The following is a 14684-nucleotide window of genomic DNA, read 5'->3' as shown; positions in this document are numbered from 1 at the left end:
TGTAGCAGGAACATATTTAGCTACAAGCGAACAAAGGACACAAAATACCCGAAGTAGAGTTTTTTCGTGACCCCACGAATAGAAGCTAATCAATTCGAAATAAATGGATTGAACTACATAACAGCGCATTTTAAAGGAAAAAATATACGACTGTTAATAGATACAGGCGCAGCTTTTAAGGTAATTTTCAACGAATCATTAGACAATGACGAAGACATAAATAAAAGCAAACAAATCAAATTAAATGGAGTATCAGGAAGTACGTTTACGATGGGAACACTTTTGTGTAACTTAGAATTAGTACAAAAATCAGGAGATATCATCACATTAGGATATGAATTTTCAGTCATGAAAAGTTTTTCACATAATGTGGACGGAATAATCGGCTCAGATTTTCTGTCAAGATATCAAGCAACAATAAACTACGAAACTTTAGGACTAACACTGGGAATAAAAAAAACGTCGGAAGTACCTATGGGGAAAATTTTTCGATTCTACCAGCAAGATGCGAATCTATACATTTTTTTATGTAGGAACGGAAACAGGAGAATACGTGGTCATGCCACAAGAAGTTTGCGAAGGAGTACTTACCGCAGGATTGATAGTTAAGCCCATTAACGGTATGCTACCCGTAAGAATGATAAATGTAAATATTACAGATATAAAAATTAGAAATTTTAAACCTACAATACAGAATTTAGACAAATTCAATATTTTTTGCATGGGAGAAACAAGACAAACGGTTGACAGAGTCGAACGACTTTTGAACACCATACAAACGGAGACCATGACATTAGAAGAAAAGAGGTCCATAGAAAGAATTTGTGCGAAATACGCAGATGTTTTTTATCTGGAGGACGATCCTTGCACTACAACGAATATATACAAAGCAAGAATTAGATTGCAGAAAAATACGACACCAGTTTACAGAAAACAATATAGATTGCCACACGGACAGAAAACGGAAATCTCTAATCGGAAAGATACTATGCTAGTGAGCCGTCCTGCGAGAAGAGTGTCCTAAAGGACCACCCCTCGAAACAACATCTTAGTAACCTTATGTTGATTGATGTTGTAAATCGTAAATAAAGTTATAAAGTTAGAGTCAGTGTTTCAACTCGACATTTCAACCCCGCAAGATTATCATGGCAATCTACCAACGTAAAAATAGCAACATAACATGTTTCAACCTCCTGGCATGCTACATATCTCCGAACATCCCTATGATGAGATACGAAGCTATCGTTGATGAAATAATGAGCACCGCCATAAGCGAAGAAGAAATATTGATCGCCGGGGACATTAATGCGAAGTCCAGATTGTGGGGTTCCCCCATAAACGACAAAAAGGGGAACTACGGAATGAATGGATAGCCCAGGCTGGCCTTTAAGTATTAAACAACGACAAACCTACATTCGTAAGGGGGCCAGCCAAGCCAATCACATATTGACGTTACGTTCGCAAGCGAAGGGCTATCCCGAAAGGTGCACGGATGGGACGTCCTCGACAATCAATTATTTACCTACCACCATTACATACAATATTAGATAAAGGTTAAAGGGGGATTAAAACGGACGATAGGTCACACAGAATCTTACTTCAATAAAAGAAAGTACATATCGGAGGTCAGAAAAATAAACGAAGAAGAGATTTCTGACTTTGACCAACTGAGAAGAGCTTTACAAAATGCAGCAAAGTTGGCCACCGTTAAGAAGAAAACTTATAAAACATCCCCCTATTGGTGGACGGATGACATAAAAGGTTTACGGGAGAGATGCCTCAGAGCTCGAAGGAATCACACGGAAAGCCAGGGCAACCTCGAGTTCAAAGAAATATATAAAGACTTAAAGAAAACATTAAATAATAAAATAAAACGAAGAAAAAGGAAAAGTGGCAGACCCTGATAAAAGCACTGGACGAGGATATATGGGGCAACGCATACAGGATTACAATGAAAACCTTGAAGATAATGACCCATATAGACTCGACTGATCAAAGTGTGCAGCGCGTACAGGACTGTATCAACCATTGCCTTACAGGTGGTGGCTGGTTCTCTACCGGTGCACATCCTGGCCAGGGAGAGAATCCAAATGTACCGAAGGGGCAACGGGGCGATATGTTCAGGGCCACTGGAGAGAGCTAGAAGTTTAGAGACGTGCCAGAGGGAATGGGCAGCCGAAATTGGAAAGGCCGCCTGGACGAGATTCCTGATCCCGGATGTAGTGAGGTGGTACGGATGTCGGCATCGGCGCGTCAACTACTATTTTACACAGTTTCTGACGGGGCATGGATCGTTTCGACAATATACCAACCGTATTGGGAAGACTAGGGACGATCTATGTCCCGAGTATGGTGTGTTGGATGACGCGCGGCATGTCGTGTTCGTATGCCCTGCGTATCGCGCGGGGCGTACCGAACTGCAGCTGGGCCTGGGATCTCCCCTAGGCGAGCCCCATGAGCTGATCGATAGAGCTGTCGACAGCAAACGAGACTTTGAGCTGATCATTGCCTTGTCGTGTTCGTATGCCCTGCGTATCGCGCGGGGCGTACCGAACTGCAGCTGGGCCTGGGATCTCCCCTAGGCGAGCCCAATGAGCTTATCGATAGAGCAAAAGAGACTTTGAGCTGATCATTGCCTTCGTCACAAAGACAATAAAGCACAAAGAAGAAACAGAGAGGCGGCTGCAAGCGGGATGACCGCTTTATATTTATTTTTCTTAAAATATGTTGGTATTGTGATGGGGCAGCCAGCGGGGGGTGGACCCTTTACATCTAAACCACGCTGATTGACTAATTTTACCTACTTATTTTACTTTTTCATATGTTTAGTTATTTGTTTTATCGTAGTTTATTTATTTACCTATTTAATTTTATTTATATAAGTTTATATTTATTTCGAACAATTTTTTATTTTTCGGTTTTTCCTCTCTATGTGTTCTATCTTTTCTTTCTTCTCTGTCCTTTCTTTGTTTCTTTCCTTTTTCTTCATGTCTTTTCTCTTTATTTTCTCTTCTCTCACTGTATCTCTGCTCTTTTCTTCTCTTTTTACTATTTTTTTCACTCTCGTTTCTCCCTTTGTGTTATGTCTTGTATAGTTTTCTGGGACAGTCAGTGGGGAAGGACCTTTTACATCCGACCTACACAGACTGTCCCATTTTAATTTCCGAATTGAATGGGTGGATGAGTAAGCGTGAATAGATGAAAGTATGAATAGATGAAAGTAGTGAAGTTAAATGAGAGAAAGTATGAAGGGGTGGACGAGAAAGAGTGCATAGATGAAAGTATGAACGACTGGAATTGCCCGTAACTGCCAACTGACATCTTCTGGTTGTTTCCATCCGCGGTTGGGGGCATCCCGGTCGCCCTACATGCGCACGGGTTGCGCCAGACGGTCGCTTCGCTGACCGGACTGGTGCGGGCGAGACCAACTAATCCGTGGAATGCACGCTAGGAGTGCCGGAGGGGAGCTATGAGTAAGGTCGACGGGTCAGATATGCTCGGTAAGAGCGGTCCCAGACCCGTCGGTTGGAGAAAAGAGGGGGTGAGTTTAGTCGGTAGGCGGTTCGTGATACAGATAGGACAGACCGAATCCGACACACCTGGGACACCTTCCCAGACGGTCTTGCGAAGATTCCCACCTCCCAAAAAAAAATAAATAAAAAGTGGATGCTACTCCCCCAATTTAGTTATTGGGGATGCAGCTATATCTTGAGCATAATCAACATGTTTTTTTGGTGTTGTAGAAGGTTTATACACATTTTTTTCTGCTGGTTGACAATGTGCATTTATCTTTTACCTCTCTCCTTCGTCGCTGGAAGTTCAAATGTGCTCGTTATGCTATGCCCTATGTTGGATAAGTTATAAATAATAACTATTGTACTATTTTTTAAATAAATATATTTTTACATAGTTCTTTATGGTAAAATTTTGATTTTTTGCTATTTTTTTATATTCGCAGTAAATTTGTATATTCTTGTATGAAGGGACGGCAAATTTTATTTTGCCCAGGGCGCTCAAAACCCTAAAACCGGCCTTGATTGTAGTCTTATGTGTTGTGAACATTTTGTTTTTTGAATATCCCTGATATCTTTATGACATAGAGTAGATAAAGATAATTTTATATTTGTCTATTACCAAACAGTTTGACTCCTTATTTCCTGGTTAATCTGTTCAAGTTCAAATAGTGATAACACCGTGGCCTTTGACAAAGGAAATCGGCAAAAAAGTCTAAATCGTCCCAGTAATTGTAATGCTCTTCTGTTATGAAACCGAGGTAGACGTTATGAATGAACAAAATAAAGATTCCGAACTTGTTACTGCATTTATATTTTTTTAAATTTGGTTATGAAATTGTTTTTTATTTATTTTTCTGTCAAATTGATCATTATTTCTCGAATTGCATATGCGCAAGTACAGTTACTGCTGCCAACAGAAAAAAAAAGTGGTTAGCTAACCGAGATTTTCTTAACTTGGTTTAAAGCACTGGGAAACGCTATGTGATGAGGGTTAAAATATTGGTTAAAATTTAAACTAGGTTAGCTAACCAAAATTTTAACAGGTCACTGAAAAACTGGGCCTTAGAAACAAAGAAAATAGACGGTTTTGTAATTTAACATGTGATTTAACGGAAACAAAAGTTTGAGACACCCTGTAGGGAGGAAAATGTACAGAGGATGGTATCCATCGATATTGTGTTGTAGTCTCATATTTTGTGAACATTTTATTTTTATTTTTATTTCTCTATACCCTATTCCACGAATATACGCCTGTTTTGGATTACTTCGACAACGAATATTTTACTGTGCAAAATAAGAAGAACGAAAGTAAATTGCAAATTACATTGTTGTTTACTGGAATAATTATTAGCGCCATTTACTTTCGTACTTCTTATGTTGCACAGTAAAATATTCCTTGTCGAAGTAATCCAAAACCGAGGTATGTTCGTAGAATAGCCCATACTATCTTTAATATCAAAGTAACTAGACGGTTTTAATCTTTAATATGTGTTTTAACTGACGACATGCGATATGTGAAGAGGTTATGTCTAATCATACCACTAAGATGAAATTATTTTCTATATCTAGTGCTAAAGGAACAGAGTGTTCAAAGAAAAAAAGTATGTGTAATGTACGTCTCGCTATTTATAGAGCCTCCACGTAGACACTAAATCCGTACTTACACTCAAGGAAATTCCACCCCAAAACATCACTCTCTCTTACGCTGTTACGCGTGGTTACGCTGTGCATACCACTTATAGGTGTCGCTAAGAACAGTTTACGTTGTGTGCCTTCTAATCATAAGACTACAATACGATTCCGATGTATAGGTACTCACATTTGTACCTCGTCCTCCTACAAGGTGTCTCAAACTTAACATAAGAAAAACATTTCTTTTCTTCCACCCGGTATAATTACAAAAAAGAAGTTTGAGTAAACATTTACACATCTCTGTAAAGACTAAAAAAATCTAAAACAATAAAAAAAATTAGCGGAATCCGTTAATCTGTTCACGAAAAAATCAACTATAAAAATGAGCATAATTTTCTATATCTCTAACTTATGCCTCGCAGTGTATATTCTGAAGCTGTTTTATTTTGTTTTACTTATTTTTGCGCGAATTTAAAAACTGTTAATTAGAAATATTGCAAAAAATAAGCCTGTTGGCTCAATATACTTTGAGTAGGATATATCAATACCTACTGCAAAATTAATACCTAACAAACTTTAAATTAGATATTACACTTTATGCATTTTTTTTCAATCCATTATCGGATTATTCATATGGTTATCATAATTTTATGCAGTCTGTAGTATGGAATATTGAATAATATTTTTTACAATCCGGACCTGTAATTTATTTATATGAGAAAATGGAAAACATCTTTATAGTTGGTACCATTGATAGTTTTCCTTTAAATGCCAACTGTTGACTTGACAGTAAACGTCAAAGTCAAAAGTCTACACCTACACACAAAAAACATAACCTGAGGGGTTATTATAGAAATTATAAATGAAAATTGTTGAGATAAATTAAAGAATTTTTGTATGAAAATGATTTTTCTGAATTAAAATAAAATGGCAAATTTAAAACCTGGCAGTCAAAATACTCGTAAGAAAGTCCAGGTATGTGGAAAACTATAAAACATGACTATACATACATATTGCATATTCCAATGTATTCTAAAATAAATAAATTTATATTTTAGGTGTCAATGGTAATATGCGAAGCAGAAGAAAAAAGGCATAGATCTGGAGTAAATGCTCTACAATTAGATCCCGCATTAGATAGATTGTATTCAGCTGGTAGAGATTCAATTATTAGAGTATATGAGCATGAAAGGTTTCTCCATGGAATGGAACACCATACCGACTGGGTCAATGATATCGTATTATGCTGTGGTGGAAAACATTGTAATTATCTAATTAATATCTAAACTTGCCCTTAGTCTAGTATTCTGTAACCAATATGAATATAATGACAGTTATAAAAATCTGGTCCAATGATGTAATGTTCTCGGATTGTCATGATTTCATAGAATGTTTGTGGTTTTGTAGATCAATTATTTAATTAAATGTTAATTTTAGTGATATCCGCAAGCTCAGATACTACTGTAAAAGTATGGAATGCTCACAAAGGATTTTGTATGTCAACTCTTAGAACTCACAAAGATTATGTGAAGGCGTTAGCGTATGCCAAAGATAGAGAGCAAGTGGCTTCCGCTGGATTAGACAAATCTATTTATTTATGGGATATTAATACTTTGACAGCTCTCACAGCTAGCAACAATACTGTGACAAGTAAGTTACCTACATGTTAATTATATTTTATTTTTAATGGTTACTACAAATACAGTAGAACCCAGATTATCTGTGCTCCACGGGACTGTGCATGGCACGGATAATTGAGAAGCACAAATAATCCGAACATTTATTTCTTATAATATGTGGTACATGTACACACATTCATATGTGCCTAATAAAAATAGATAACGGAAAAAATAACTCTCAAGTTTAAACTAACTCATAGTTGAACATTCTGACATATTCTGTGCAAGTTTAAAATATCAACAAGGTCTATAAGTTCTCGTTGCTCCAGTCTAGTAGAATATTGGCAGCTTCCTCAGCTACCTATTTATTTATTTACTCTTTTGATTATCACTGTCTCATTTTCTTCGTCTTGACATTTATTTTTGGATGAATCAGTTTGAAACATACTTTTATTTTCAAGTGTTCATGAAAAATCTCTGCCTGCTTAGCAAACATTAACTATGTCCACACTGATGAGCTTTCACTTTCAACAAACCTTTCAACATTCAATTCAACTTTCATTAAGGCATGACTCTCAGTATGCTATAAGCACATTCCTTTTCCCTGTCCACATACAGTGCCTGTAAGTCTATGCACTATGGATGAAAGTGATGCTGTTTTGCTAGTAGGACTAAGTATTGCATATTTGTTGTTAAAGATAGTTAAAAAGTCTTCCGAAACAGCTATATCTGCAAATATCAGGAAATTCTGGTCTTTTGTTAACAATAAAAGAAAAAATAGTGCTTTTCCTAATGGAATTAAATATCTTGCCAAATCTTGTAGCACAGGCAAAGCTATTGCAAAGTTGCTGTTGTTTGCTGATTATTTTTCCACAGTTTATTCTCAGAGTAATCGCAATGAACTGATTGAACTGATTATGAACTATCTTCATCCAATATTCATATCACTAAACATACAATTTTAGTATCAGAAATATCCACCAAGCTCTCTTCTTTTCAATATTCACCAACTTCAATATGAGCTAATCAACTTGTTGGATTAGTGTACAAGAAATGATATGAATCTGAATCCATCTAAATGTACGTTTTCTCGGTCCAGATCCCAATCAAATTTGAATACAAGATTGATAAGCATTGCCTTGACAATGTACCTTTCATCAAGGATCTAGGTGTCACTTTGGATGCAATCTACAACTTTCCAATCACTTAAATAATGTAGTCAACAAGGCATTTCAGATGCTTGACTTTATCGAAAGAAGCACACAGGATTTTACTGGGATTACTGCCTTAAAACTGTTTATTGCTCTCTTGTCCATCCCCATCTTGAGTATGCATCCTGTGTATGGTTACCTTTTTATGGTGTGCGTATTGAGACCTTGTGTAATGTTGAACATAAAAGGTACCCCCGTTAAGATAGGCAAAATGCTCTCACTCCCAGAATTCAATTTTTTTCATGTTTTTACGTTCTATGCAACTAAAAATGAGATTACACGGATTTTTAGCTCGCCACCCCATTTACCCTCCCCCCACAGCCAAAAACAGATTTTTAGATTTAATTTTTTTTAGTGGGTTGCATTTGATTTAAAACTTTCAAAAAATTCACATGTGTAACTGAGGCTTTTATAAAACATGTTCATTTTTTATGGACCCGTAGGTCAAGTGTACATTACCTCAAATTTTTTTTTTCAACTTTTTTAAAACATATAACTTTTTTTTGGAGATGGGTGCAGGTCCATTTTTTTGCATTTCATGTATTTTATGAAAAACTATTTCTCAGGTGCGCCATCTTGAAAAATCCAGAAAACTGTTTTTTTAGGGGGTTTTTGGGAATTGTCTACATTTTCTAGACTTCAAAATAGATCTCAAGGTTTTTTGTTAATAGATATGTATAAATTGAAATAACTGAGCATTTTAGGATATTCAAAAATTGGGCAAAACACCTTTAAACCCCCCAAAAACCATGTTTTTTCAAGTTATGTAAGGGTTTTTGTTGGTTTAATGATATTTTTTAAATCGATACAGCCTTAATATTTTTTTCATTTTTTACGTTATATGTGATTAAAAAATAAGACTCATCGCATTTTTAGCCCACCAACCCCCTCCACTGCCCCCACAAAAACGTCAATTTTTCTATTTTTTTTGATGAAATTAATTTAAAAATTTTATGAGTGTGTTTTTATGTGTCTTTTACAATACATGTCTATTTTTTATGGACCCGTAAGTCGAGTGTACCATATGACCTCAAAATTCTTTTTATATTTTTTTAAAACGTATTTTTGACTTCCAATCTATATTTTATTAGTAATAAAATAATGACAAAAATTTCTTCAGGCTCTTGTAGGGGGGGGGGGGGCTTTAAATTTTAAATCGCATATAACTCGACAACAATCAATTTTAGAGAAAAATCACACGAGACCTTTTTGCTCAGATTGATCCAGAGAATCTAAAACAAATTTGTCAGAAAAATTAGATTTTTTGAATTTGTTTAAAAAATTGTTAAACCAATTTCCGACCGCGGTACTGCCTGGCACCTTGTGGATTTATTATAAGGACCTGTTTTTGAGTAAGTTTTCACACGTAAAAATCTACGTTTTTGACCTTGGGGGAAGGGTAAGGGGGTGGCGAGATAAAAATCCACGTTATCTAATTTTTTAATTGCATAGAACGAAAAACAAAAAAAAAATTGAATTCTGGGAGTGAGGGCATTGTGCCTATCTTAACGGGGGGTACCTTCTCTAAAACAGATTGCTTTCAAATTAAACATTTTGGACAACTACAATGATGCATCTTTACTTGTTATATTAAATAATATGCCACTGGTTTGTATGCATCATAAGAAGAGAGATCTTATTACTCTTTTCAATATTCTGCATGATAGAGCTACTGCTTCTTCTTTGCTGCATAAAATTAATATACATGTTCCATCTACACCTACCAGAACTACAGCTAGTTTTCATTACCCTATACATTGCACTAACTATGGATTTAACAACTTCATATAAAGAACTGCCAGACTAGCCAATCAATATGATATAACATAGATTTCTTTGCAACTTTCAACTCATTCCTGTGTCAGGTTTTGTATACTCTTGGCTTGAGTAATTACTAGGTTATTTTATTAAGCAATTCAACATCTCAGTGATTTTATAGTCAGGTAACTTTTTGTATTGTACCCATAGATATAGACTAGAGGTGATACAAAACGCTGCTTTAAGACTGTGTTTGGGGACTATGTGCTCTACCCCTAATGAACCTCCTTTAGATCTCCTAAGACAAATGTTAGCAGAAAAGTTTGTTCTAAAATCATATACACTGTGTCCGTAAAGTATGGAACAAATTCTTTTTTAGCTAAACAGAGCATTTTAAAAAATAATCCTGAAACACGTCGGTTTTTGATTTTAATTTACCGTATTTTACAATAATATTCTTATATACAGGGTGAATTACTTTCGAGTAATGACGTCACCGTCATTTTTTTTAAATGGAACACCCCCATTTTGTCTCAATTTTCGGATTACTCTAGCTGACCTGATTCCAAAAATGTATCACATGTTGATTCAAATTGGTACAGGGTGGACAAAAATACAATTGTTTTGTGTGTGTTCATAAAGTAACGCGTTAGTTAAATTAACAATATTATCAAAAATACTTGTATTTTGTATTGTGTTTTTGATATTTTAATTAATTTTTGATTTTAATTAATTTTTGATATTGTTTAATTTAATATTTTAATTTAATATCAAAAATTAATCAAAATTTAATATTATGAGCACACACAAAACTATTGTATTTTTTCCACCCTGTACCAATTTGAATCAACATGTGATACATTTTTGGAATCAGCTCAGCTAGAGTAATCCGAAAATTGAGACAAAATGGGGGTGTTCCATTTAAAAAAATGACGGTGACGTCATTACTCGAAAGTAATTCACCCTGTATATTAGAATTATTTTAAAATAGGGTAAATTAAAATCAAAAATCGACGTGTTTCAGGATTATTTCTTAAAATGCTATGTTTAGCTAAAAAAGAATTTGTTCCTTACTTTACGGACACAGTGTATAAAAGACCCGAATTTGATCCATAAAATTTCTATGTTAAACACTTTCGATCTAACAATAAAGTATTGGTCAAAAAATCCGTCTCCCACTTTATGCACAGCTTTTTGAAATACTTGTAATATTAGTAACATTATTAAAAATCCACCGAAATTCGAATTTTTTAAGTCCTTAGAGATCTCAAAAATCGAAATTCCGATATACTCTGAAAATATGTTACTTAGCAAATGCATCCTTAAGAATTATACTGCTAGATACCCTAACCATATACAAGTATACACGGATGCTTCAAAACAAACACATGGAGTAGGCTGTGCTTTTTATATACCAGCACTTAATGTTGAAAATAAATTCAAACTTAATCCCATGACATCAATATTTTCCGCTGAAACTATAGCTATTATAAAAGCGTGCCAATACGCTGACAACCATGATATCAAAAAAATAAACATACTGTCTGACTCTTTATCAGTCCTAAAAAGTTTCTCTAGCCAACTAGATGCAAATTCTGTAAGCAGTAATCCCTTTATAGTAGACTTAAAAATACTAATATCTGAACTAACGAGCAGACAATTCAATATAATTTTTACTTGGGTTAAAGCGCACATTGGTCTCCAAAATAACGAAAAAGTAGATGAGTTAGCGAAAGACGGTAGTCTAAACGGCGAGGAAATTTCAAATGATATTGGGCTACAAGAATGCATTTCGATAAGTAAATATAATTTAAAGAATAGCTGGAAATTAAGATGGAAACAATTTTGCGTAAACCACCCGACAAGTTACACACTTTTATATCCAGAGATCCCAACGCAGTACTGGCACAAAAATCAAGATTTGTCGAGATATGATATAGTTACCATACGTTTAAAATTTGGACATGCCTGTTTCCCTTCTCACTTGTTCAAGATTGGTCTGAGAGAGTCTGATTTATGTGAAATATGTAATATACCAAGCGATTTAAATCACATTTTTTTTGCATGTAACAAGTTTAACATACATAGAAATAAACTATACATTCAGCTGATGCAAGAAAACCTTTTCCCCCCTTACAATCTCATGAATTTACTGGCTCTAAATAAAATTTCAATCTTTAATATTCTTTTAGGTTTTCTCAAGTCGTGTAAATTAAAACTTTAGATTAGGATTAGCTTTGAATAACCTTTGTTTTTCTCCTGGTTGTTATAATATCCCTTGCCTCCGTGGTCTACCTTTTCTGTGGTTAGTCACCCTGATCGATCCCTGGGTGTGAAAAGTGTTTTTTTCCTTTTTCCATCCTTGCTCGTTTTGGTTTCGTGATAATCTCGCTGCTTGTTAGGATTAGATAGTTTTTAGTTTAGGATTTGGTGCTGGCTAAATGGGCATAGCTCCCAAGGGCCAAAAAAAAACCATAGATATAGATACTGTTATGAATCTATAGTTTAACATTAATAGGGAACTTGCATAAAATTTTAAATTCGAAAAAAATGTTATAAATCACAACAGAACATAATTTAAAACATGTATCAAAGATAAAAAAGTTTTTTTTGTCTTTCGTTTGGCCCCTAAAGACGATTAAAAATTCAAATTATACCAGTCAGCCCAAAAACACGTCGTGACGTCATCCGGTTATATGTTTACATTTTGCACCAACAAAGTAAACAAAATTGTATATAATTTTAAATTAGACATTATAAACGTCAGTAGAAAATACAGTTATGTGACGTCACAAGTGTTTTTGATCGTTTGAACTATTCATAGAAAACTTGTACTTTTACAAAATGGTTTAATTTTTCATAGTAAACCTTCTTTCCGTTCCTTCAAAAACTGTATCAAATTCCAATCTCAACAAACTGTTATATATTATTACAATGACATGCGATAAATGTCATTAGAATATAAATATTTTTCTCTTATTCCGCGACGATGAGCTGGCCAAATACCCAAGTAGGTGGAGGCCAATAAACTAAAGAAGGAGAAGAAGAATATACCTAAATATAACCATAATCACAACTATATAATAAAACTATGTGACGTCACGGGTCGTTTGTACTATTTTACACCCCAGAAGACTTTAAATTTGTATTTCTTAATTATTACGAGTTTTTGAAGCGTGAAATTTTGGAAATCTCATTTTTAAACACAACTGAACATTATTATGTAATAAAAAAATATGCAAGTTCCCTATTGTAACTGGGCATACCTGTTGATAAATAAAATAAATTTCAGTGGCATGTAAAATTATACTATATATTTACGTCTATAATCCTATAATTTTATTACTTAAGAAGTAAAAATCTTCCTCTGTAGATGGTATTATAAATTTTATTAAAAAAATTTTTGTTAAAAATATCCAAATTGGACTCAAAGTATATCACAAACGTTTTCGGTCTTATCAGATCATCATCAGGTTATACTCCAGATCTTAGTAGTTGAAACTAGCCAAGGAATTTGGTCACATGACCTTTTAATTACAAAATTTGAGCCATTTGGGCTTAATTAAAGACAACACTAAGTCGATATTTAAAGATTAAAAAATCATTACAATGGTCTCTTCATCTTTGCTCTAAAATTCATGGTGAATGTGCTTTTTAGAAGTTTCTGAATATGTACTGAGTTAAATCCTGTTACAGTAATGTTTTATTTCAACTGATGAAAAATTGTTTTGTATCCTTACTACGTAGCTCTATGTTAGACGATCTGTTTATTTTTAGTCGTAAGATCCGAATCTAGGTCGACCTTCACCCATCTGCTTTCCGGATGAAACATTTTGTTTTCACCAAATTTTAAAAAAATGTGAAAACTTTGAATTATCCACGTCCGTCTGTCTGTCTGTCTGTCTGTCTGTGATCACAACTCCTCCGTCAATATACCAGCTAGAATGACAAGTGAGGTGTCAAATGAAAGCTTATAATCCAAGGATGGTACTAAAGTTGAGAAATTTTACCTAGGCTGTCTGACCGTCGGTCTGTCCGACCGCGAATATAACTCATCCGTCCTTATACCAGCTATAATGACAAATAAGGTGTCAAATGAAAGCTTATAATCCAAGGATGGTACTAAAGGTGAGAAATTTTACTTAAGCTGTCTGTCCGTCGGTCTCTCCGACCGCGAATATAACTCCTCCGTCTTTATACCAGGTAAAATGACAAATGAGGTGTCAAATGAAAGCTTATAATCCAAGGATGGTACTAAAGAAATTTGATCTAGGCTGTCTGTCCGTCTGTCTGTCCGACCGTGAATATAACTCCTACGTCATTGTACCAGGTAGAATGACAAATGAGATGTCAAATAAAACTTATAATCCAAGGATAGTAATAAAGGTGAGAAATTTTAACTAGGCTGTCTGGCCGTCGGTCTATCTGACCGCGAATATAACTCCTCCGTCCTTATACCAGGTAGAATGACAAATGAGATGTCAAATGAAAGCTTATAATCCAAGGATGTTACTATATGTGAGAAATTTGATCTAGGCTGTCTGTCCGTCTGTGTGTCTGTCCGACCGCTAATATAACTCCTACGTCATTGTATCAGGTAGGACAAATGAGATGTCAAATGAAAGCTTATAATCCAAGTGTGGTACTAAAGGTGAGAAATTTGACCTAGGCTGTCTGTTCGTCTGTCCGTCCGACTGCTAACAGAAGTCCTCCGCTATAACAGGCAGAATGACAAGAAAGTTGAGAAACTTGACATAGGACTTCCGGTTTTAGAAATGCGACCAGAGGTACTGTTTTAGAGTCACCGGAATAATACAAGTGATATATTAATCCACGCGACTTCGCAAGAAGAGAACAAATATATACTTCCGGTTTCATGACTGTCTGCCCGTATGTATATCTCCTCCGTTATTAATACAGATAGAATGACAGATGAGGTGTCGAATAAA

General features: G+C 35.0%; 1 protein-coding gene across 1 annotated transcript in view; it reads left to right on the top strand.

The window, feature by feature from the left end:
* Positions 1-5943: 5943 nt before the first annotated feature.
* Positions 5944-14684, top strand: part of LOC114334842 (WD repeat-containing protein 48 homolog) — a 160711-nt gene continuing 151970 nt past the window's right edge. The window contains exons 1-3 of the mRNA XM_028284954.2: positions 5944-6122; positions 6206-6410; positions 6585-6797. Of these exons, the coding sequence (XP_028140755.1) occupies positions 6075-6122; positions 6206-6410; positions 6585-6797 (466 nt within the window). The 5' untranslated portion in view covers positions 5944-6074. The remainder of the gene's footprint in view (positions 6123-6205; positions 6411-6584; positions 6798-14684) is intronic.

This window comes from Diabrotica virgifera, chromosome 3, assembly GCF_917563875.1.
Source record: "Diabrotica virgifera virgifera chromosome 3, PGI_DIABVI_V3a".
NCBI classification, from domain to species: Eukaryota; Metazoa; Arthropoda; class Insecta; order Coleoptera; family Chrysomelidae; genus Diabrotica; species Diabrotica virgifera.
This window is presented reverse-complemented; position numbering and strand designations above follow the sequence as displayed.